General features: G+C 50.7%; 1 protein-coding gene across 2 annotated transcripts in view; it reads left to right on the forward strand.

The window, feature by feature from the left end:
* FBLN7 (fibulin 7) overlaps nucleotides 1-23787 on the forward strand; it is a 45085-nt gene extending 21298 nt beyond the window's left edge. Inside the window, exons 2-8 of one of the 2 annotated variants that reach the window (XM_060027365.1) lie at nucleotides 354-513; nucleotides 5142-5312; nucleotides 17324-17449; nucleotides 19520-19657; nucleotides 20669-20806; nucleotides 21518-21656; nucleotides 23066-23787. In XM_060027365.1, the coding sequence (XP_059883348.1) occupies nucleotides 354-513; nucleotides 5142-5312; nucleotides 17324-17449; nucleotides 19520-19657; nucleotides 20669-20806; nucleotides 21518-21656; nucleotides 23066-23438 (1245 nt within the window). In that variant the 3' untranslated portion in view covers nucleotides 23439-23787. The remainder of the gene's footprint in view (nucleotides 1-353; nucleotides 514-5141; nucleotides 5313-17323; nucleotides 17450-19519; nucleotides 19658-20668; nucleotides 20807-21517; nucleotides 21657-23065) is intronic. The other variant, XM_060027366.1, reaches the window with a different exon arrangement.
* The last annotated feature ends 429 nt before the right edge of the window (nucleotides 23788-24216 follow it).

Genomic DNA, 24216 nt, shown 5'->3' on the forward strand with positions numbered 1-24216 from the left:
GCTGGGGGTTCCTTGGGGTACGACCTCTGATACAAGGCACATTTGCGTTCAGGTAACTGTTCCACCACCCAATCACTTAGACTCATCGCTTCTGCCCTGCGCTCTGAAAACGGGACTTTTGTTTTCGCTGAGGGGTGAACTGGGCCTCCGTTAACGTGCACTTGAGGCCGCCTTTTGGTGACCTAACCCGACAGATGTCGGGACGCCTGCTGGGGCCACTTTTACCTTGTGCTCAGTGACCCTCCAGGGTATTTGGGCCCAAGGGTCGGGTGATTTCTGGAAGCCCACGGGAGGAGGATGGGACTGAACCAGCCCCCATACTGCTGGTGGTGGTGATTTTTTTCTCTCCCCAGAACTGTCTCAACAAACAGCAGCTCCTCTCGGCCATCCGCCAGCTGCAGCAGCTGCTCAAGGGCCAGGAGACACGCTTCGCCGAGGGCGTCCGTCACATGAAGAGCCGGCTGGTGGCGCTGCAGAGCTCTGTGAGCAGAGCGGGCCCGGACACGCCCCCAGGTGGGTCCCCAAGTCACCACCCCGGGCCCCGGGGGCCTCTTCCCGCCCTGATCTCCCTTGCCTGGCCAGGGTTCACAGTGGATTGAGTCGCGGGCCTTCCCCTGCCTCCCCTTCTGTCTGGGGCTGGACGGTAGGAGTGTGTGAAGACGGCATCTGTCAGCCGTCTCCCCCCATCATCTGAGTGGTACCCATTTCCTCTTAGACCTTTTCACTCCAGGCTCAGCAACCCTCACGTCTGCACAGCGTCTCCAGAGAATTGTCGAAAGGAACCACTTTCAGAGCACCAGCTGCTCTCCCTTCCCTGTCCCTATGCAGGTGGACCCTAGGTAGTTCCTTTTTTTTTTTTAAATTTAATAGACTATTTTTTTGAGCAGTTGTCAGTTCATGGCAACACTGAATGCAAAGCACAGAGAGGTCCCCCATACACCCTCCCGAACACACACGGCCTTCCCACCATCAACACCCTGCACTCGTGTGACCCACGGGTACAGCCTATGAACCAACATTGGCTTCCGTTTTCCAGGCATGAAAACAAGTCCTCGCTCCTCCACGAGTCCCCCGTTAGTGCGGTGGGGTGGGATGGAGGGGCTGCTGAGGGCAAGTCCCGTTTGTCTGGTGAGGTTCCTGGGGGCCCCCCAGACCCCTTCCCCTGGGGGGTAGGACACTGACAGACACTGGGCCTTTTCCTGGTTGTCCCAGTGACAAGCTTCCATGCTGTCAAGGCCCGAGGGTGGGGGGCTGGATTTCCTCTGGCCTCTCCTCAGGATGATTGATGGAGGTCAGGGGGGAAGGTTGTATGTTTGTTCTGAGTCGTGAACCTATGGAATATCTGACATCATTTACTCACTTAAGACACATTTCTCAAGGGCCTTCTTTGTGGTGTGAGGTGAAGTTTCCTGAGTTGGGTTTCCTACCTTTTCAGAGACTGTGGTATAGCAGACCCAGAGTCACCACAGCCCTGAGTCGACTCCTGCTGTTTTCCTTGGCCCCAGGGGTGCAGAACTAGACCTGCCGGCCAAACCCCTCACACTTTCCAAGGCGCCGAGAGGCCCCAGCCTTTGGTGGGGCTCATCACAGCCGGACTCCGAGAGGCAGGCAGGGCATCCTTCCCTTCTCCTGCAGATGGGGAAACTGAGGCCAAGAGAAGTGAGTTAGGAGTAGTGGGTCCCAGCTCTGGTGATTTTGTTTTCTGCTAGAGGTTCACCCACACAGACTCTTTCGGTTTTCATGGGATCAGAGCTCCTGCCGTTTCTGGGAGTTTCCAAGAAGAACCTGCAGGAGATAATTTCTACAACTGCTCTGTCCACGTTAGAGGTCCCTGTCCACGAGTATATACAGAAAGGTAGCTATGGTTAAATTGCTAATCCTCTTGTCACCAGGTTCAAGGTCTTTCTCCTCTGAACCATACAAGATTTTTCAAGGTGGCCAATTCTCTTTTTAAAGAGTTGCTGTCATGCGTTCTGTCTCTTTTGTGTTGGACATGGGGCTGGCAGCTGTCAGGACTGCCTGCAGGGGAGGGGGATGCCACACAGGTGACGGGGGAAGGCAGAAGCTTGCTCCAGATCAAACTGCACATAGTGGGAAAATTATCTTTTCCTTTTTTTTAGAAGGGCATTTGCAGGCAGTCGGAAAGAATAATTTCTAGTCCTGGAAAATTCTTGGCCTTCCTCTTTCTGGCTTGTGTTCTAAGTATCTCCCTCCTGTTTTCCTAAGAACATCACAATCCATCAGCTTTAGGGCTTATCTCGGCCCCTCCTTCCAATCATGTTCCCAAATCACCAGCCATTTAACCATAGCTACCTTCACTGCCAAGCTCATTACATGTTATCCTCCTTCGGGAAGGTGTAGGCAGCTTCCCTGTGGCCCTGCAGACTCACCAAGACACGGTCATGATGAAATGAACCAGCCAAGGGGCACGTCTTTCCACCCGACAGAAACCTTTGGCTCCCATTTGGGAAGTCCTTGCTATTCTTTTTTTTAAAGACTTTTTGATGTGGACCATTTTTAAAGTCTTTATTGAATTTGTTACGATACCGCTTCTGTTTTATGTTTTGGTTTTTTTGGCCACGAGGCACGTGGGATCTTAGCTCCCCGACCAGGAATCAAACCCACACGCCCTGCATTGGAAGGCGAACTCTTAACCACTGGACTGCCAGGGAAGTCCCTGCAAATTGATTTTTAATTAATATGTAACCATTCATTAAGTCTACTGACATTTATGGAGCTGTGTGGAGATACTGACTCCATCCAGTCTGGTACCATTTACCTGTGAGTTGCTCCAGCAGGTAGGTTTTCTTTTTTGAGGGTTTTTAAAGATTTCTCTTCCCCAAAGAGACCCTACTCCTTTCCCCCAAAGCATTTTGAATCCTTTTCAGCACAAGGCAGTAGTAGATTTTTCAGAGAGAAATATAAAGTCGTGTATTTACAGGGACTGAGACAGCGAGCTGGGAGCGCCCAAGCATTGGGTTGTGGGCTCATCCTGGCTTCCTGCTCACAAGGTCATTACCACGGGTGCCCACTTGGAGGTTCATAAAGGAAGGTGACACAGCATGGTCAGGTGTTCCCCAGTAACCGAAGAGCACTGAGAGTCCTCGGGGGATGGGCCAGCTCCTGCCCTTCTCCCGGGACACAGGTGGGATTTGGGGCAGAGCCACAGGTGGCTGCCCAGTGCCCCCAGAGTGACGTGTGGGCAGATGCTCCCCTTGAGGGAGATGCTGAGCGATTCTCCAGCACGCACTACAACCTACACAGCTGAAGCAATAGCTTCATTTTCATCTGTCTAAAACCCTGAAAATATTTTTACAAATGACATTTGGAACCTACTTTAAAACGTGTTAGAAGTGGCTCTGAATTTCCAGCTCAGCTAAATCCAAACCCAACCTGTCACAACTCGGGACACTCCTTTTAGACAGGCGTGGACCAAGCATGGCACTCTGCTGCAGGTGGAGGAAGAACGGGGAGCGTCTCCCCTCTCTCTCCAGCCCACGGTGGTCCTTCAGGAAATCCGGTTGCTTCTGCCTTCACAGCACAGCCAGGGTTGAAGCCATCGCTCCTGGCTCCCTGCTCCCACCCTGGGCTGAGCCACCTTCATCCTGCCCCTGGCTTTACCTCCCTCTCTGTCCTCTCTCGCACTGGACGTTGCACTCAATCTGCAGCCAGAGTGATGCTGTTCGCGTACAGGTCGGTCACTTCCCGCCTCTCCTCAGACCCTCCAGCGGCCCCACCTCATGCCAAGAGCCAGTTACGTGGCCTTTTCTTTCCTTTTCTGTGCCATGTGACACTGCTCTGTGTCGCTCCCTGACGCTTCTCTGGCTTCATCCCCAGCTACTGTCCAGCTCATCCTCTCCACGGCAGCCACGGTGGTCTCCTGGACATTCCTCAGACCTGCCAGGCACACACCCATCTCAGGGCCTTTGCACCGGCTTGATCCCTCTGTCCTCCGCAGATATCTGCGTGGTCATGCCTTCACCTCATTCAGCTTTTTGTCCCAGGGAGACCTCCCCGGCCACCATACCCAAATTGAGCCGTCCTCTGGCATCCCCAGCACTATTCCCTACTTCATTTTCTACATGACACTTGTCACCTCTCGTCACTCCTTGCTATTTGCTTGTAGATCTTGCTTATCACATGTCTCCCCTGCTAGAAGGGTGCTTCCCGAGAGCTGGGTTTCATCTGTTTCGTTCACTAAGTGTCAGACTCCTAACATGGTGCCTGGCAGATGGTAGGAACCCAATAGACAATTTTTCACTCATTCATTTGGTCAAGAATTATTTACTGGGCACTCATTATGTGCCAGACACTGGGCTGGTGCCGGGATACAGCAGGGACAGGAGGCTGGGCAAGGTCCCCGACCTCTGGAGCTGCGTTCTGAGGGAGAAACTGACAACAACTGTGGAAACAAACGCGTCAACGAGATAACGCCAACGGTTACACGTGCTAGAAGAAAGCAAAGTGAGCTCACAGGGGAGGTTTTAGCAGAACGTGGTGGTTCGAGAACACTCTGGGAGGTGGAGGGCATTCAGGTCAAGACTTGGAGAGTGAGAAGCAGCCAGAGATGGGCAGCTCTGGGGAAAGAACATTCCAGGCAGAGAGAAGGGCTAAAGCCAAGGCCTGGAGGTGGGGCTGAGCCCAGCCTGTTCAGGAGAACCAAGGAAACCCCGGGTACGGCTGGGGCTCTGAGAGAGCAGAGCAAGAGGGTGGGCCCTGTGCGGGGGGCGGGGGGGGGTCCCAGCTCCCACCCTCCCAGGCTGCCAGGCCCTGCCCACGACCCTGGGAGTCTCTGAGCTGCGGTCTCCTCATCTTTCACCAAGCGGGCATGCGTTGCCTGTGCCCAAGAGTGCTTGGGGGGTTCGGTGACACGTGGTATGTAAAATGTGCAGCCCAGGGAATTCCCTGGCAGTTCACTGGTTAGGACTCTGCTTCCACTGCTGAGGGCCCGGGTTCGATCCCTGCTTGGGGAACTAAGATCCCGCAAGCCGCGCGGTGCAGCCAGAAAATAAGAAAAAATGAAATGTGCGGCCCAGTGCACAGCCCGGAGCAGGCACTCGACCTCAGGGCGCTGAGGGTAAGAAGCCTTGTAATCCAGAGTGATGTCTAAACGGCCGTGGGCCTTCTTTTCTTCCTTACAGTCTCCTGCCCTGCTCTGAGCACCCCTCCAGATGGCAGAAAGTTTGGGAGCAAGTACTTAGTGGATCACGAAGTCCATTTTACCTGCAACGCTGGCTTCCGGCTGGTTGGGCCCAGCAGCGTGGTGTGTCTTCCCAACGGCACCTGGACGGGAGAGCAGCCCCGCTGTAGAGGTACGGTCCTTCCTTCCCAGGGGCCTGCCAGATGGGCAGGGTCATTCCGGGGGACGCTTTTCTGCCTGATTCCTCAACCGCAGAAGAGCAGCCAGCTTGTCTGATGACCACAGCCTGGCTTGGGCCGGCATCTATCTACATAAGCCCTCGCCAGACCCTCCCAACGATTGAGTCTTCTTATTTTGCACATGGGGAAATGGAGGCACAGAGAGGTGAAGGAACTTGCCCAAGGCCACACAGCTGGGGCTGAACTGATTCATACCATACACTCTGACCCCAGAGTTGGGGCAAGAAGTCTTCTGTGGGTTAGGGGAGGGGCAAGAAGAGGTACTGCAGGGAAATGTGCCTCCTTTGGGCTGCTTTGTTCTGGGGCTGTAGTTTACTGGCGAGCCTCTTGGTGATCTGTAGGGTGGAGGAAATTTCTCAGGTGTCCTTTGTGACTGCTTTGGGACTTGGTGTAGACAGGCTCCAGGAGAGACCATTGGGATGAGAGGGGGGCATGAAAAGGCTTCTTTTCTCTGTGCTAAGCTTGAAAACAGTACTTTCTTGGCACGCATAATTTGTTGGTTTTTTAAAAGTATGTGGTCAAAATATCACGGATATCCTGTTCGTTTTCAGAACAGGATTCACGGGACATCTACTGGGGCAGAATGTCCATGATTTTAGCCCAAGCATTGAAGGGGAAAATGCAAATATTACATAAATAAGTCCGTTGTCAAGAGTAGTATGGAGAGGATTTCAAATGCATAAATAACTTGAAAATATAAAGGAACATCAGAAAACAGACTTCCCTCATGGTGCAGTGGTTAAGACTCCACGCTCCCAAGGCACGGGGCCCGAGTTCGTTCCCCGGTCAGGGAACTAGATCCCACATGCATGCTGTACCTAAGAGTTCACATGCCGCGACGAAGGAGCCCGCCTGCCGCAACTAAGACCTGGGCCAGCCAAATAAATAAATAAATAAAATATTTTTTTAAATGTTAAAAAAAAAAAAGAGGCCATCTCTGAAGACGAGTGTAGGTTGACATGAGAGGCACAGGGCAACCACCACCACATTCGTGGACCTAGACTTCTGTTTCCCCCTCCTGGGAAGAACAGTGATTCAGAGGTTGATGACAGGTACCAGCTCTCAGACTTACCTGGGAGCCAGCCAGGAAATGAAGCCACATGACCTGCAAACACACCGGGGGAAATGCCAGTATCTGGATTTACCCTTGACCCTGAAAGATCTCCATCCAGGAAAAGCACCTTATGTGTGCTAAAAACTATGGTAGCAGAGGTGGGACCACAACAGCATTTCATTGTCCTTGCTTTGGGTGTCTGTATTTTTAACTTACAGATTGAGTTACTGACCCCAGTTGGTTTCTTCCTCCGAGCAGCCAGGTGCCTCTGATGGCCCCACCAACTTCCATGAGGTGCGGGCGCGTCTCACCTGTTGGTACTCCTGTCACGGACACCCAGATGGTCATCTCCCCACCACCACCACAAACAGTGCTGACAAGGGCGGCACCAGCCCACGCTCCCCCGGCAGTGCTGTGGGCAAGCACATTTTACCCAAGTGCAAGTCTTCTTTCTTGCTCAGGTCTTATCCATATTCAGCCCACAGTGGTGATACGATTTACAGTGAGCATCCTGTGGTTTAAATGAAAAGATGGGTTTGAAGGAGAAGACGGCTGAAAAATGCATATTTAGGCAGATAGGGAAGAAACACCAGAGGCTCAGGAACAAAGGAATACGTTGTTGCTTGACCAAGTTGGGACCCAAAGCAGCCCAGTGTCATCTTACCAGCCTGACTAGGAGGCCTTCCCAGAGGATCCTGGGCGTGTCTGCCAGCTGCCCTGTTGACCTTGCACGTGTCGATCATGTATTAGCACCTCACCTCCCTGCAGCAGGACCCCCTTAATGGAAAACAGAGCCCCACTGCAGTGTGGCCTGTGTGCTGTGGTTCCCAAACTTTCAGATGCTCCAGAGTCACCCAGAAAGCTTGTACAACACAGGCTCTGAGGCCTCAACAGGTCTACCGAGTTGGGTGAGATCTTTATGGATGAGACTTGGGAAATCTGCATTTTTCTTACGATTCTGACGTGAACCGGATTTTGAGACACACCACTTTATTGGTTTTTGCCACTGCCAGAAACAAAAAAGGATATTGAACGTTTTGAAGCACTGATGTATTGGGGCCCTAACCAATCAGAAGGGCTGCCAGGTGTGAGCCAACAGTAGGGCATGACCAGGTGAGACACCTTCACCAGCACTGACATTTTGGGAAGGTCGAGCCAGCCCTGACAAACATTAGGGCACACAGTCTCACTGAGCAGTCCCTCTCCTGAGATGTGGAGGTCACCTTCCCTGGAGGACCACTGCCAAGCGTGACCAGCAAGTCTACTGATCTTTCCCATTGTCCAGCACGGTGCTCCTCATTCACATGGAACTTCCCAGCTCATTCCAGATTCGCCGTGTGTTCTTGGTCTCCCCTCTCCCCCAGCCTCCTCTCTGCCCACTGGTCCTTCTTCCCTGACCTCCGTGCCGGAGGACGGCTTGCTGTAGCCCACCCTGGACTTCTACGAGGGCCACGTCTACTATCTAAAACCCTGAGAAGCACGGGCTCAGGGAACAAGGCGGTGGCCAGTCCACACCGAGATCTTAGAGGGATGTTTTTCATCTTACAGTTTAAGTGTAAACTGGGCATGGAGTTCACCCTCGCGTGGTGATGAAACAAAAACACTCATATGTCATGACCAAGGTGCCCAACCAGCTGTTGGACATGACCCCTCTCCAAGTGAGTGGACGGTGCCTGACTGACAGTTCTGTTCTGGGCAGGAATTTATTCGATTAATGGAGGCTGTCTCTAGCAGGAACCTCAAAGGGGGGGGCACCCGAGCCTGTCAAGAAGGAGAAGTAGGGGCTTCCCTGGTGGCGCAGTGGTTGGGAGTCCGCCTGCCGATGCAGGGGACGCGGGTTCGTGCCCCGGTCCGGGAAGATCCCACATGCCGCGGAGCGGCTGGGCCTGTGAGCCATGGCCGCTGAGCCTGCGCGTCCGGAGCCTGTGCTCCGCAACAGGAGAGGCCACAGCAGTGAGAGGCCTGCGTACCACAAAAAAAAAAACGCAGTGGGCAGAGGTAGGCTCCAAAACTCCAGGATGGAAAACAGCCATTTAGCTTCCTGGATTAGTTCCCTTTTTCCCTTCTTACTCAGAAGAGCAGGTTTTTAAGATTTGAAGCTTCCTGAATTGAGGAAATCATAGCCACAGACCTTGTCCCTTTGACAACATGGGTGACCAAAAAACAACACGAGAGAAATAAATACCCTTGTCCCTTACCGCCATGCTGGGAAAAAAGAATTGTTTTCATTCGTCATCCCCACCCTCCCTTTTTTTAAACCTTCATTCATCCATTCATTCAACCAGTTTTCACTGGGTACCAGCTATGCACAAAGCATCGTGTTAGGGATTCAATGCTGAATCTAACAGACACTGCCCAACCTCGCAGGGCTCACACTCCAAGGTGTAGGCAAGACAGGTCACCAAACACAAAGGTCAACAAATCGACATTTGTGGTCGGTGCTTCGAAGGGATCTAACAAGGAACTGGGAGTAAATCCCATGGGGCGAGGGACAGTTGAGGGTCGCTCTAAGGCGGTGACAAAAACTGAAAGGGTGAGCGGGACCCGGCCATGTGATGATGGTGACTAACGGGCGGCATGAGGAGGATGCCGTTCCAGGAAGAGGGAGTGACACATGCAAAGGCCCTGACGAAGGGAAGAATTTGGCATGTTTGAGGAAACAAAAATATAAAATATAGAACCTTGTTGCTGGAGCAGCGTGTGAGCTGAGAGTGAGTGAGTCCAGGTGGAGAGACTCGTAAGCCAGCTCTTGTAGCCATAGGGGCCGTGCTGTCGGTGGGGTTTTAGATCTGAGCACAGTAAGCAGGTTTAAGAAGAGGGGTGTGCTGATTGGATGGGCACGTTGCTGTTGTGTAGACATGCACTGGAGGTGACTAGAAGAGATGGACGCTGGGAAACCGCTTAGGTGGCTGTTAGCAGGTGCAGGGGAGAGATACAGCAGGGGAGACTGAAAGTAAACTTGGAGACAGAACTGATGGAACTTATCCCATGTGGGATGTGAGCAGGAAAGGAAGGTGAGGCTCCCAGGCTCCCAGACAGGGTGCATGAGACAATGAAGACCCAGCGACACACGTAGGTTTGTTTTTGGTTGTTGTGTTTATCTCACAATAGTTGATTTATAATACTGTGTTCGTTTCAGATGTACGGCTTCAGATTCTTTTCCGTTACAGGTTATTGCAAGGTACTGAATATAGTTCCCTGTGTTACACAGTAAATCCTTCTTGTTTATCTATTTTATATATACTAATGTGTATCTGCTAAGCCCAGAGTCCTCATTTATCCCTTTCCCTGCCGTATCCCCTTTCGTAATCATAATTTTGTTTTCTATGTCTGTGAGTCTGTTTCTGTTTTGTGAGTTGATTTGTATTATCTTTGCAGATTCCACATATAAGTGATATCATGTGATATTGGTCTTTGTCTGACTTACTTCACTTTGTATGATCATCTCTAGGTCCATCCATGGGGCTGCAACTGGCATTATTTCATTCTTCTTTCTCTTGGTGGGAATGTCAATTAGTAGGTTTGTTTTAAACAACCTGTGTGTGTGGGTCGTTGACCCGAATTCCATTTTGGTCATGTTAACATGTCTGTGCAACATCCCAGTAGAGATCCATACATTCAACCCACAGAGACCATCGGGCACAGTGCCGTGCCCTGGTCACCAGTCCCAGTAAGGCTCCAAGCACATTCTGCCCACTGCATCTCGGTGTTGGCATCGCCAAGGAAAACACAAAGCAGTCGGGCCCCGGCTGGAGCAACGCTGTCCTCACACAGAGCAGACAGAGCAAGATGAGCTCCAGCCGTGGGCGTCCGTCGCCCAGGGCGGGTGGGTCTCTCTCAGCAGCAGTTGCACGGGGCAGCTCACCTGCGTGCAGTGGAAGGACCCTCCTCCCCGCCCTTCCACTTCCCCAAGGAAACTGAAACGCTGGAGCTGAGGGCGGGCCTGAGGGCCATCGACACACAACTTCAGCAGAACAAAAGAGCACTTGTGGAGCAGGAAGCACGGAAAGATATGGCCACACGAGGTGGTAAACCCAGCACAGGCGTGGGGATGCTTTGTCTCATGTTGAGGGAGTGTGCCTGGCCCAGTAGGGGGCCAAAGACTTCCTTTCCCAATAGAGTTACGTGGACAGTTGGATGTAAAGTCTGGTGTCGAGGGCAAAGGAGGGCCAGAGAGATGCAGTTGGGAAATGTTAGCATAATGATGGTGTTTAAATCCATGGACAGTGATAAGAGCACCCAGAGAAGAGGGTGGAGAGAGAAAAGAAGTAGCTCAGGGGACTTCCCTGGTGGTACAGTGGTTAAGAATCCATCTGCCAATGCAGGGGACATGGGTTGGAGCCCTGGTCCGGGAAGATCCCACGTGCCACGGAGCAACTAAGCCCGTGCGCCACAACTATGGAGCCTGTGCTCTAGAGCCCACAAGCCACAACTACTGAAGCCCACGTGCCTAGAGCCCATGCTCCGCAACAAGAGAAGCCACCACAATGAGAAGCCTGCGCACCGCAACAAAGAGTAGACCCCGCTCGCCACAACTAGAGAAAGCCCGTGTGCAGCAATGAAGACCCAACGCAGCCAAAAGTAAATAAATAAATAAACTCATATCAGATCCTGCCTCTCAAAAAAAACAAAGAAGAAGTAGCTCAGGACCCAGACGGCAAAGGAGGGCAAAGGAGACAGGAAGAGCCTGTAGAGGCAAACCACAGGGAGACTGCGGAAAAGCAGGGTCGTGCACTGGATTTGGTGTCTGGAAGGTTATCTTGGAGTCAGAATAGAGCACAGCTTCAGTTCCCTTGCCTTCATATCATGAGGCCCTTCCTCAGAGACCTTTAAACAGCAATTGAAAGACCTCTGATATAGTAGCCACTTGATAATTAGTTACTGTGAAACTGACTGGCTGGCTGATTTACCGAATGCGTGAGTGAGTGAATGAATGAATGGGGGGTTATATTTAGAAACTATGAATTTCCTTCCAGACTTTTATCTAAGCAGATATATGCAAATTTTACATATTCAACATCTTCTGTGGGTCGATATTAACACAAGTTAATCTCCATTAACTCTTCTTTCTAAACATAACTTTTTTTTTTCCTAAACATAACTTTTAATGATTATGAAGCATTTCCTCATAAGGGCTATTCTATACTTAACTATTCCTCTGTTGCTTGTATAATCATTACCAATGCTGAGACAAGGAAGCTTTTTTCTTTTCCATTATGGTTTATTACAGGATATTGAATATAGTTCCCTGCGCTCTACAGTAGGACCATGTTGTTTATCCCTTCTATATGTAATAGTTTGCATCTGCTAATTCCAACCTCTCATTCCATCCCCGCCACCGCCCCGCCACAGTGTGGTATTTGCCTTTCTCTGTCTGACTTACTTCCCTTAGTGTGATAATCTCTGGGTCCATCCATGTAGCTGCAAATGGCATTATTTCATTCTTTTTCATGGTTGAGTAATATTCCATTGTGTGCATATATATGTACCACATCTTCTTTATCCATTCATCAAGACAAGCAATCTTAAAGCATTTTTCATTATGAAAAAATTCAAACATTCAAAAGTAGAAAGAATAGTTTAATGGTTCTCAGCTACTCATAGCCCAGTAATTATCAACGCGGCAAATCCCTTAATATCTTGAAATATCTAGTCAGGGTAAACGTTTCTCCAATTGTCTCTCATATTTTTAACACTTTGTTTGAACCAGGGTCCAAATAAGTTCCACACATTGCAGTCGGTTGATGTGTCTCCTGCACCTCTTTTAATCCATAGTCGTCTTGAAGAAGACCACTGCTCTTCCCCGTCTCCCATTCCTTTGCAGTTTACTTGTTGAAGAAAATGGGTTGTTTCCCACAGCCTTGATCTTGCGCACTGCATCCCTGTAGGGTCGTTTAACATGACCTGCATTTCTTTTGTCTGTGTGTCCAGTTTTACTGAGATATAATGACATAGAGCACTGTGTAAGTTTAAGGTGTACAGCGTAACTACTTGACTTCCATATATTGTGAAATGATTACCACAAGAAGTTTAGTTAACATTCATCATCTCCTACAGATACAAAAGAAATGTGTTTTTTTTTTTCCCTTGTGATGAGAACTCTTAGGGTTTACTGCCTTTCAAATACACTACACAGCAGAGTTAACCACAGTCATCACGTTGTACATTATATGCCTGGTACCTATCTTATGACTGGAAGTGTGTAAGTTTTTGGTCTCTGTATTTCTTATAAACTGGTAGCTAACTCCAGAGGCTTGATCAGATTCTGGTGAGATTTTTGTACTGTTTGGGCAGAGCGGCGGTACATACTTGTGCTGGGAAGTCCCTGCTGTCCGTCATCTCTCTTCCTGTGATGCTGAGCCTTGGGAAGCATCACTGCCCTCATGCTGACCTCTCTCCAGTAGTTCCTTGAAGAGGGACTCGGGGGGGCAATTCCCCGAGTTCTTACACTTTCGAAAAGTGTACAGCTTTACCAGCCAACGACTGTTGGATTGGACATAAAATACCTGTCTCACATTTTCTTAAGTATCTTAAATGTCTTCTTCCACGTCTCCTGTTTTAACTGATACTGTTGTTGCTATCGTACGTCTTTGTGCCTGGATGCCCAAAGGATTTTTAAATTTTTCTTGAAAATCCAATAATTGTATTGGGATCCGGGTCAGTACTGGCCTTTCTGGGTCAATTTTCTCAGGTGTGGGGTTTATCTTTGCATTAAGAAGTTGCAGTGGCTGGAGCAATCTGGCCCCGAGGATCTCTGGAAACTTCTCACGACAAAGCTCCAGTGTGGAGGAGACTCGAATAGGAGGAGAATCCAAATTGAGCCCAAAAAGGAAAATCGGCGCAAAAAAATGAAAGGGATGGTCCAGGTGAAAGTAAGAGAGAGGATGGGGCAGAGCAGAGAAGGCATGAGCCACCCTGAGAAACAACTAAAGGGGGAGATTAAGAGTCAGGAAGTCAGAAAAGCTATGCGGGAAAACTTATTTCCCCTGAGTATGAGTAACAGAAAAGGACTCTTGCCAAATTCCATACAAATTATTATAAGAAAACAGAGAATAAACTCTCTACAGTCAATGAAGAAATCCCAGAAAGACATGACCATAAAAAAAAGATGAAAACTGTAACCTAGTATTTCCAAACAAGTGGAAAGAAACTTTAGAAAGATTAAAAACTATGAAAGGACAATATAAGTAAAAATCAGAAAACCTTAGAAATGAGGTGATTGGAGAAATGGAAAATCTGAAGCAAGATGATAAAACAACAGGAAACTGAAATCAAAGAGGAAAACTCAGCTCATGCATGTAAAACACTTAGCTTGGTTCCAGGGAAACAGTAAGTGCTCAGTAAACAGATTAAAATGGAATTATCCATGCTTTTGGCTTTCCAGCCTCTCCATAGTCTCTGCCAGTACCCTCTTTTTTTTTAAATTGAAGTAGGGTTGATTTACAATATTGTATTAGTTTCAGGTGTGCAGCAAAGTGATTCGGATATATATATATATATGTATATATATACATATATACATATACTTTTTCAGATTCTTTTTCATTATAGCTTATTACAAGATATTGAGTATAGTTCCCCTGTGCTATACAGAAGGGCCTTGTTGTTTATCTATTTTATACATAGTAGTGTGTCTCTGTTAATCCCAAACTCCTAATTTATCCCTCCTCTGTCCCTTTCCCCTTTGGTAACCATAATTTTGTTTTCTATGTCTGTGAGTCTGTTTCTGTTTTGTAAATGAGTTGATGTGTATTATTTTTTTAGATTCCACATATAAATGATATCCTATAATGTTTGTCTTTCTCTGACTTACTTCACTTAGTATGATAATCTCTAGGTCCATCCATATTGCTGCAAATGGCAATATTTCATTCTTTATGGTTGAGTAGTACTCCATTGTTTATATACCACATGTTCTTGATCAGTTCATCTGTTGATGGACATTTAGGTTGTTTCCATGCCTTGGCTTTTGTCAATAGTGCTGTTATGGGGACTTCCCTGGTGGCGCAGTGGTTGGGAATCCTCCTGCCAATGCACGGGACACGGGTTCGAGCCCTGCTCTGGGAAGATCCCACGTGCCGCGAAGCAACTAAGCCCGTGAGCCACAACTACTGAGCCTGTGCTGTAGAGCCTGTGCGCCACAACTACTGAGCCTGCATACCACAACTACTGAAGCCTGCACGCCTAGAGCCCGCGCTCCGCAACAAGAGAAGCCACCACAATGAGAAAGCTGCGCACGGCAACAAAGAGTAGCCCACACTCACCACAACTAGAGAAAGCCCGCGCACAGCAACAAAGACCCGACGCAGCCAAAAATTTTAAAAGTAAAAATAAATTAAAAAAAAAATAGTGCTGCTGTGAACAATGGGGTGCATGTATCTTTACAAATTAAGAGTTTTCGTCCAGGAGTGGGATTGCTGATCATCTAACTGTACCATAAGGAACCTCCATACTGTTTTCCGTAATGGCTGCACCAATTTACATTCCCACCAAAAGTGTAGGAGGGTTCGCTTTTCTCCACACCCTCTCAAACATTTGTTATTTGTAGGCTTTTTTGTTTGTTTGTTTGTTTTGCTGTACGCGGGCCTCTCACTGCTGTGGTCTCTCCCGTTGCGGAGCACAGGCTCCGGATGCGTAGGCTCAGTGGCCACGGCTCACGGGCCCAGCCGCTCCGCGGCATGTGGGATCTTCCCGGACCGGGGCACGAACCCGCGTCCCCCGTATCGGCAGGCGGACTCTCAACCACTGCGCCACCAGGGAAGCCCCTGTAGGCTTTTTAATGATGGCCGTTCTGACCGGTGTGAGGTGGGACCTCATGGTAGTTTTGATCTGCATTTCTCTAATTATTAGCGATGTTGAACACCTTTTCACGTGCCTGTTGGCCATCTGTACGCTTTCCTTGGAGAAATGTCTATTTAGGTCTGCCAGTGCCCTCTTTACAGCTCTGACATGCATTTAGCTAAATGCCACAGCTCGGACAGATAAGAATGTGATGACAACTGTACCTCAATCAGGTCACAGATGGGGCGCCAGAACTGGACATCAGACCGTGGAATGCCTGACATTGTATCAAGATAAGAAATAAAGAGAGTCGAATGGAGCCTGTCTAGAAATGAAAATCCTGGGGAACAAGATCCAGACGGGAGCGGGGCAACTCTGCATTTCTCTGTCAAGCCAATGATTCCATCCCACCCTACGCACACCCACACCCACACCAGCCAGGTGCAGCTAGACTCAGTGCCTTCCACTGGAAGCCCAGCAGGGGACAGGCAATGGCGCTGGGCTCCGCCCGGGGCCAAACCGAAAGATTCTCCGGTTCACAGTGTTTGGCTCTCTGCCCGTAACTTCCCAGCCTAGTGATCTGCCCACTTTCAGACTTTGCTGGGGAGCAATGATGGTGCTGGACAATGGACAGAAAGAGGAATTCCAAGCTCTGGGGCATCTGTGTCGTTCCAGACACATTCCTGGAAACCGGTCATCTGAAAACAGAACATAGAGGGGGCGATCGCTGAGTTTCCCCTCCCCAGGCTGAGGTTACTGCGGAATCGGAATGGCTCCTTCTCCAGGGATAAGCAGCATTTGGATGGTCTGGGTCCTTTCACGATTAATAGAATCCATGGAATCGTCTACATAACATCCAAATTACGAGGAGGCTGAAGAGAAGCCAAAGTCCCTGCCAACCCACCCACAGGAAGGCTGTTGTTCTCATCAGGAGCAAAGCACCTTTTCCTCCCTCTTGATAGACACAGCAGGAAAGGATGCTCTTATGCCAATAAGAAGGTGCTTCCAGTTTTCTTTCCCAAGATACTGTGGTCCAGTCAGTGAACTGACAAACCTTTCCTCTCTGGTGGAAACAGCCTGTGCTCTGTGCATTAAAACTGGGCTTAAGGAACTCACAAAAAGCAGGTGTGGGCCGAGGGTCTTAAAAAATCATTTTTTCTCATTAGAAAATTTATTGTGGAAAGACGGAAGAGTATAAAAAATTGTCAGTAAGCAAAAATTACCTGTAATCTACCACACAGAGAAAAATCTATTAAAACCTATTAAACCTATTACATTTTTATTTTATTATCATATTTTTTGGCCACGCCACTCGGCTTGCAGGATCCTAGTTCCCCAACCAGGGATTGAACCTGGGCCCCCGTCAGTGAAAGCGACGAGTCCTAACCACTGGACCGCCAGGGAAGTCCCTAAACCTATTAAAATTTTAAACACGTTTAATATATCTCTCTCTATATTGTCCACAGGACCATTGTGTATATAAGCAAAGAACATTTCCCTTTTCCGACATTAAGGAAACGTCGAGGTTAAGATTAACTCCTCCCTGGTCGCACAGGAAATAATGAGCACAGGAAGGGTCCGGGTGGGAATTTGGAAAGAGTTCACTTTCCCCATCTCTGGATATTCTGATGGGCCACCCCTCCCTCTTATAAGCCTCTGTATTGAGTTCTTGTTCAGAAGGTGTTCTACCTGGGTGCTGGTTGACAGGGGCAGAGTTGAGGGGCTGTAAGGCTCGACGCAAAGGCAATGTGGGCACAGGCCACAGGTAGTTGCCTCTGCCCCGCTACAGCGTCTACACTGCAAATTAGAAAATGGTGCCTCTGGGTGGAACACAGCTGGGTGATGGGCCAGCTCCCACAGGTAGAGCTCCAGGTGGGCGCAGCGTGTGCCAGGGTCCATGGCCTGCTGAATGGAGGGTAGGCTACATCTCAGCCCCGCTGGCCCCCTCTCAGCTCTTGCTCTTGCTGGGAGGGGCCGTGGCATGGGCAGAGTGGGCAGGCCACAAACTGGAATCATCCTGCCATGGAAAGAGAGTGACCCCATCTTTGTTTTCTGTTTGTTCATTTTAGAACTCACATACTTGTATTTGAAACTCATTTATTTTCCTAGATATCAGCGAATGCTCCAGCCAGCCTTGTCAGAATGGTGGCACATGTGTGGAAGGTGTCAACCAGTACAAATGCATTTGTCCTCCGGGAAGGACGGGGAGCCGCTGTCAGCATCACGCCCAGACTGGTACGTAGCAGCTGTGGGGCTGGGGGAGGACGGTCTGCTGCAGAGAGAGAAGTAGGACCCTGGTCATGGGTCACCAAAGGCAGACCAGGCGGGATGTCCTCTCTTTTACATCCAAGGATCCCTCTGGTTCCCTGAAGTGGTTATTTGGGATGGCATTTAGTTCTTTTGTGGAACCAGAGTTTTGATCCTTCTTATGGAAGAAAATGCAAGTGGAAGGATTGACCCCACCCTGAAAACCCTCCAGATTGGGAACTTGGCCTGAGAAGCTTTCTTGCTGCCACCTTCACATGGTTGACTTTTCCTCTGCACGTCAGCAAAACAGCTTCTCCTGCAGATGCTCTCATCACATCCTGCAAAATTCGTAGTTACTGACACAGGCCAAAGTGTTTTCAGAGCTGGATGAACTAGACGTTTGACTGGTGATGAGGTTGTGATCCACACTTGAGTCTGTTTGTCCAGCCTGAAGGTCTAGCTGTCACACTGTGGCTGTTTTTGCAGGTGCCAAGAAAATCCAGTGATAAGGAATCTATGGCGGATGGGGGGCGGTTCTACACTATGCTGCAGGCAACATTTCTTATATAAGAAAATCAAAACCAGGACTTCCCTGGCGGTCCAGCGGTTGAGACTCCATGCTTCCACTTCAGGGGGTGCAGGTTCGATCCCTGGTCAGGGAACTAAGAGCCTGCATGCCATGAAGTAAAAAAAGTCAAAACCTAAAGATGTCTTATTCCTTTGCCAGAAAAGCCTGAAGTGTCCTGTCTGACCGTCTGGATTTCTGAGTGGAATCTTGGTTGGGGGGGTAGGAATTGGTGTCCAGAGAGCACAAGCTTTGTCAATACTTGATATCCTTGCATTGGACCCAGCTCAAGGTCAGGTTTAAATGTTGTGTGCTACCATCACCACCATTCACCTCCAGAACTCTTTTCGTCTTGCAAAACTGAAACTCTGTGCCCGTGAAACAATAACTCCTCCCCTCCCTTCCCCCAACAACCATCCTATTGTCTGTCTGGATGATTCTGACCACTAAGAACCTCACGTAAGTGGGATCACACAGGAAGAGTCCTCTTGTGCGTCACATTACATTTACCACCGATTCCTTTGCAGTCTCTTCTGACCATATGAGAGCTCTCAATCCTTTGAAAACTTTCAAAAACTAACACTTTCTTTCTGATAAGAAAATTGATTTATGTCCTTAGTTACAACAAACAAAAAGCTGAGACACTTTAGGAAAGTATTTTAAAAATACAAAAAAGAACCCTTTAAAAGAAGTAGTGTTTTAAGCTCCATAGTTTTTTTTTTTTTTAATTTTTACTGGAGTATAGTTGATTTACAATGTTGTGTTAGTTTCTGCTGTACAGCAAACTGAATCAGTTATACATATACATATATCCACTCTTTTTTAGATTCTTTTCCCATATAGGCCATTACAGAGTATTGAGTAGAGTTTCCTGTGCTGTACAGTAGGTCCTTATTAGTTATCTATTTTATATATAGTAGTGTGTATATGTTAATCCCAATCTCCCAGTTTATCCCTCCCTCGTACCCCCTTGGTAACCAGAAGTTTGTTTTCTACGTCTGTCACTCTATTTCTGTTTTGTAAATAAGTTCATTTGCACCCTTATTTTAGATTCCACATATAAGCGATACCATATGATATTTGTCTCTCGGTGTCTGACTTACTTCACTCAGTATGACAATCTCGAGGTCCATCCGTGTGGCTGCAAATGGCATTATTTCGATAAGCTGCATAGTTTTAAACTACAGTGATCACGGCTAGAATTTTGGTGTTTTAAGCCTCTGTAAGTGAAACGCGGATTTAACGTCACGGTGGTCCTCAGGGTGCAGTTGTGTGGCCTGCTTTTCGTGCGTCGTTCTATTCGGGTGCGTCCCCTGTCCTTCGCCCCTTCCGGTGGGCCCTGGACCGACGGCTGGGTTTCGGTTAATTCCGTGCCTTTCCTTTCCCTACTCCAGAGTAAGCTCTGAGAAGGGGCCACGCCCCGATCTCGGGGCTCCTCCAAGGTCAGGCCCAGGTGCGCCGGGCCCGGCCCTAAGGGTGTCTTCTCCCCGCAGTCGCCCTCGAGGGCAGCGAAGCGGGGGACCCTGCCTTCAGCCGCGCGCCGCGGTGCGCGCAGGTGGAGCGGACGCAGCACTGCAGCTGCGAGGCCGGATTCCACCTGAGCGGCGCCGCCGGGGACAGCGTCTGCCAGGGTAGGCGCGGGCTCGGCCGGGGGAGGGAGGCGGAGCGGGGGACGCTGGGGTTGCGGGGAGACGGGCTCCAACCTGCAGTCCCCCCGGGCGCTCCCCGTCCCCGCCCAGGGGCCGGGTGCGCGCGGGCGAGCGGCTTCCTGGGCACGTGGTCTCAGAAAGGCCCGCCCACCCTGCGGCTTAGGTTAGTGTGGCGCAGATGGTTGCTAGGATACAGCTAGTGCGGAGACATCAGGGGCGGTCCTAAGAAAGCCAGACTGTAGAGAAAGCAGCCAGGGGTCCCCGGTCTCCCCCCAGTCACGCACACTCGTCTAGGATGAGGCTTCAGGCCCCTTATCCGCTCCCTCTTGGCTGGGATCGCAGGGCAGGTGGCAGGGAGGAGCTAGAGTCGCTGTGACCGTAGACGGACCCTCGCTCCCCGCACTCCGCCCCCCGGAGCTGTGCAGGGGCCTGGGCTCATTCTCTGGTCCCTTCTCGGCTTACCTTTACTGACTGGCCCACTTTTGCAAATCTCTGCCGATCATTGAAGTTCCTTCTGAAAACAACTCAAACCATTGGTTCAAACCTAAGAACTGGCCGTTTGGTGCTAACAGCCTCATTTTAGAGCAGCAGAAATCCTCTTACAACACTCCTAAAGACGAGGAGGCTTAAGGTGGGGCTGGGAACCAGGGTGGGAGTCCGGGTCTGCAGCCCCACGCCTTCCTCCCTGGGCTGCTGGGCCTGACTTGACAGCCTCTGCAGGGTCTCCCCAGGTAGGCATCAGCCTTAGAGGAGCTGGCCTAAGGTCGACCACATCAGACCCCCGACTCCTCCCTTCAGCCCTCGGGGTCCTTGGCTTGGGAGAAAGGGGAGCGCTCCTGCATGCTCTGCCGGGGATAGGGCCTGGTGGCCACACCCCACCCAGCCAGTTAGCCACAGCTGCCAGCGATGGTGACACAGCAGTCATCCTGGGGCACTGTTAGTGGCCGCCCGCCTAGTGGTTCCTGGAGTCATACTGGGCATTTCTGTCCCCAGATGTGAATGAATGCGAGCTCTACGGACAGGAGGGGCGCTCCCGGCTCTGCATGCACGCCTGCGTGAACACCCCCGGCTCCTACCGCTGTGCCTGCCCCAGCGGATACCGGACCCTGGCCGATGGCAAGAGCTGTGAGGGTGAGTGAGGTCGTGGCAGAGGCACGTGGTCCCAGACGATGGCTCTGAACTACTGGGGGAGGAGGAGAGCGCAGAGGGCTCCTCCATGGGCTGACATGGAACCTGAGAGAACAGGCAGCTCCCCAGTGACGTCCTAGTGGGGCTCCACTGCGGGGCTCAGAGGAGTGGGTCACCTGGGACTAGAGGGAGAAAGCATCCAGACAGCCATCAGCCATCATCCATCCATCCATCCATCCATCCTTCCATCCCACAAGGTATTCACGAAGGCCCACGTAGGATTATGCGGAGGCTGGGAAGAAACCCAGCCTCCAGCCCGGGAACTCACGTGTGAAGGGAGCAGAGAACATATAAAGGGCATGATATGAGCCATGGAGGGCAGACTCCTGGGCCCTCTGGCTGAGGAGGCAGGTCTGAGAGAAGTGTTGTGACCAGTAACACTCGTCCGTGCCCTCCAGCGCCTCTGTAACCTGTCACGGCGGGGGGAGGATGGGATCCAGGGAGGGGAGTTCCCCAGCACTTCCACCAGATCTGGATTTCAAATGGTTAAGGACGACCGGGCTTCCAGTTTTAAGAATCAGCACTGGGTATTTGGAAAGTTCACTGCGTGTGGAGCATCTCATTCCAGTGCCTGTCGGGCCGTTCATGTAGTCCCATCAGTGATGGAGGGGGTGTCGGGGGATCTTCACCCTCACTGGGTGTCCGGTATTTCAGATGTCGATGAGTGTGTGAGCCCGCAGCACGTGTGCCCCCGGGGTACCGTGTGCATCAATACGGGTGGAGGCTTCCAGTGCGTCAGCCCCGAGTGCCCCGAGGGCAGCGGCAACGTGAGCTACGTGAAGACCTCTCCGTTGTGAGTATAGCCAGGGCCACCCATGGCTGAGCACGTACATCCCTTGCCCAGGCCTCCTGGGGGCTGGGCTGCATTCTTCCTTCTGCGTTCTTGGGAGAAGGTACAGTTATGTCTGATGAAAGGCATGGAGCTGGGAGTCTGGCTTCTCAGAGCTCCCATCTCCCTTTAGAGGTTGCATTGAATGCACTGAGCACTTAAGAATGATGTTCTGAGCACTCCCCTGCTGACAGGGAGGCCACTGGAGGGAAGAGGGCCATGATGAGGCGGCCAGGAGGCAGGTATATGTTACACAGGTTCAGGAGAGGATCATTTCCTGTGTTCACATGGTAACTGTACACTCTGCAATATATTACTCTGCTTTTCCACTGCTACTAGGAAGTTCGATTTCTAGTAACCTCAGCACCTAACAGACTTTTTTTTTTTTCAAAAGGTGGGAGACAGGCTTTTAAGGAGAATAACTGCAGCTATCACAAAGTACACATGTTTTCTTCTGAGAAAGAGATCACAGGAGCCTTAGATTGTCTTTAGAATGCACTGGCCTCGCTCGTTTAGCTGCCTGAATTGCTTTCAAGGCTAAAGCAGATGAGAACCATCAAGAAAGTCGGTGGCGCTGAAGAGTGGCAGCTATTCACTGAGAGTGTCACGTAGTGAAGGGACAGAGAGACCTGTATGTCAGAGCCTTTGGGGACATCCCCGATTAACATCTGGAAGGGCTATCTGACCTCCTTAACGGTGACAATCTGAGTCACCAAAATCGCTAAACTGCATCTGTCTCTTGCGTTGGACAAGGTAGAAAACTATCAAAGCACTTCCACACCACCCCTGGCTCCACATGCCTGAGGAAGACAGGGTGTCCTGCTTTAAGAGTGAACAGTGGGGGAACTCCCTGGTGGTCCAGGGGTTAGGACTTGGCGCTTTCACTACCGTGACCCGGGTTTGATCCCTGGTCAGGGAGCTAAGATCTCAAAAGCCCTGGGGCGCGCCCCCCCCCCAAAAAGAACAGACACTGGGTGTTTAGAAAGCCCACCACATGTGGAGAACCACATTCCAGGATGTTGCCAGCTAACTGCTGGGGTCTCAGCACGTGTAGAAGGGGCGCCTGCTTTGAATGCCAGCACCGTTGTTATTTAATCTTCCCCGGCTTTATTTTTCTGTAAAAATGGTAGTAATGGCATATATAAACATGCATGCACACCCGGGCGTACATATACAGGTGAGTCATGGCCAGGCCTGACGCCAGCCACACTCACTGGCCTGTGGCTCTGGAGCGCCCGTGGCGAGGGACCCGTGGCTGGGTCACTCTGGTGGCCTCTGCAGGAGGGCGGGTGGCCAGACAAGCCCGGTCAGAGCAGCCCCTCCTGACTTCCCCCAAGGCTGACGGCTCCCTACATTTTGCCTCTCCGCTCCAGCCAGTGTGAACGGAACCCCTGCCCCATGGACAGCAGGCCCTGCCGCCACATGCCCAAGACCATCTCCTTCCATTACCTCTCTCTGCCCTCCAACCTGAAGACGCCCATCACGCTCTTCCGCATGGCCACGGCCTCGGCCCCCGGCCGGCCTGGACCCAACAGCCTGCGATTTGGGATCGTGGGTGGGAACAGCCGCGGCCACTTTGTAATGCAGCGCTCGGACCGCCAGACAGGGGAGCTGATCCTGGTCCAGACCCTGGAGGGACCTCAGACACTGGAGGTGGATGTTGACATGTCCGAATACCTGGACCGCTCCTTCCAGGCCAACCACGTGTCCAAGGTCACCATCTTTGTGTCCCCTTATGACTTCTGAGGGTGCCATGGGGTCACGGTGTGCAGCAATCTGGGCTCATTTCTCTTCCTCAAAGACTCAGCTGCGGGCGTTGACTGCGACAGACATCTCTCCCCACCCTGCCCACCGCCCATCTGCCTGTCCCCCACGTTCCTAGGGCAGCGCCGCACTCTGTCCCAGGAAGTGGCACCAAAGCGCAGCCCCTAACCCAAGCTACTGCCATCACACGTTTTTCTGCTTTAAGGCCCTTGCCTTAGGTTATGCACTTTCGCAAATTGTTTTTTTTTTTTTTTTTTACAGCGGAATGGGCAGCTTTTCAAAATGCTGTGTTGAGTGGCATTGTGAGCTTGAACTAGCTAGGGAGGGAAGAGCTTACGGCATGTGTCTGAGATGACTGTCCAGCCTCCTGTATTGTTATAGTCAAGCCTTGTTATGAAGTAGTTCTGGTCATGCTGAGGGTCAAATCATGCCTCTGTGCACGTGGCATGGGATGGGGGGGCAGGGTTCCCTTCCACGACCCAGCACGTTCTTGTCTGCATTCCCCTCTGTGACACGCCTGCCAGCCTTCTCATCAGAGGGCCGTGGCAGGGCCTGGTCCCCAGTGCAGATTCATCCAGATCGAGGAACCAATGTTCACGTGTAGATTTTGCCTGAATTAATTCCCTTTCGAGAAATCATATCTCAAAACGTAACCTGCTATTATAACTGAAGAAGTAAAGTCTGCGGCTCATCCCTGCCCACCCGGCCTGTCCCTGACCGTGAGCTAGCCCAGTTCCTCCTAGGAGGGGGTACCTGGTCC

The sequence above is a fragment of the Delphinus delphis genome, chromosome 12 (genome assembly GCF_949987515.2).
Source record: "Delphinus delphis chromosome 12, mDelDel1.2, whole genome shotgun sequence".
Classification (NCBI taxonomy): Eukaryota; Metazoa; Chordata; class Mammalia; order Artiodactyla; family Delphinidae; genus Delphinus; species Delphinus delphis.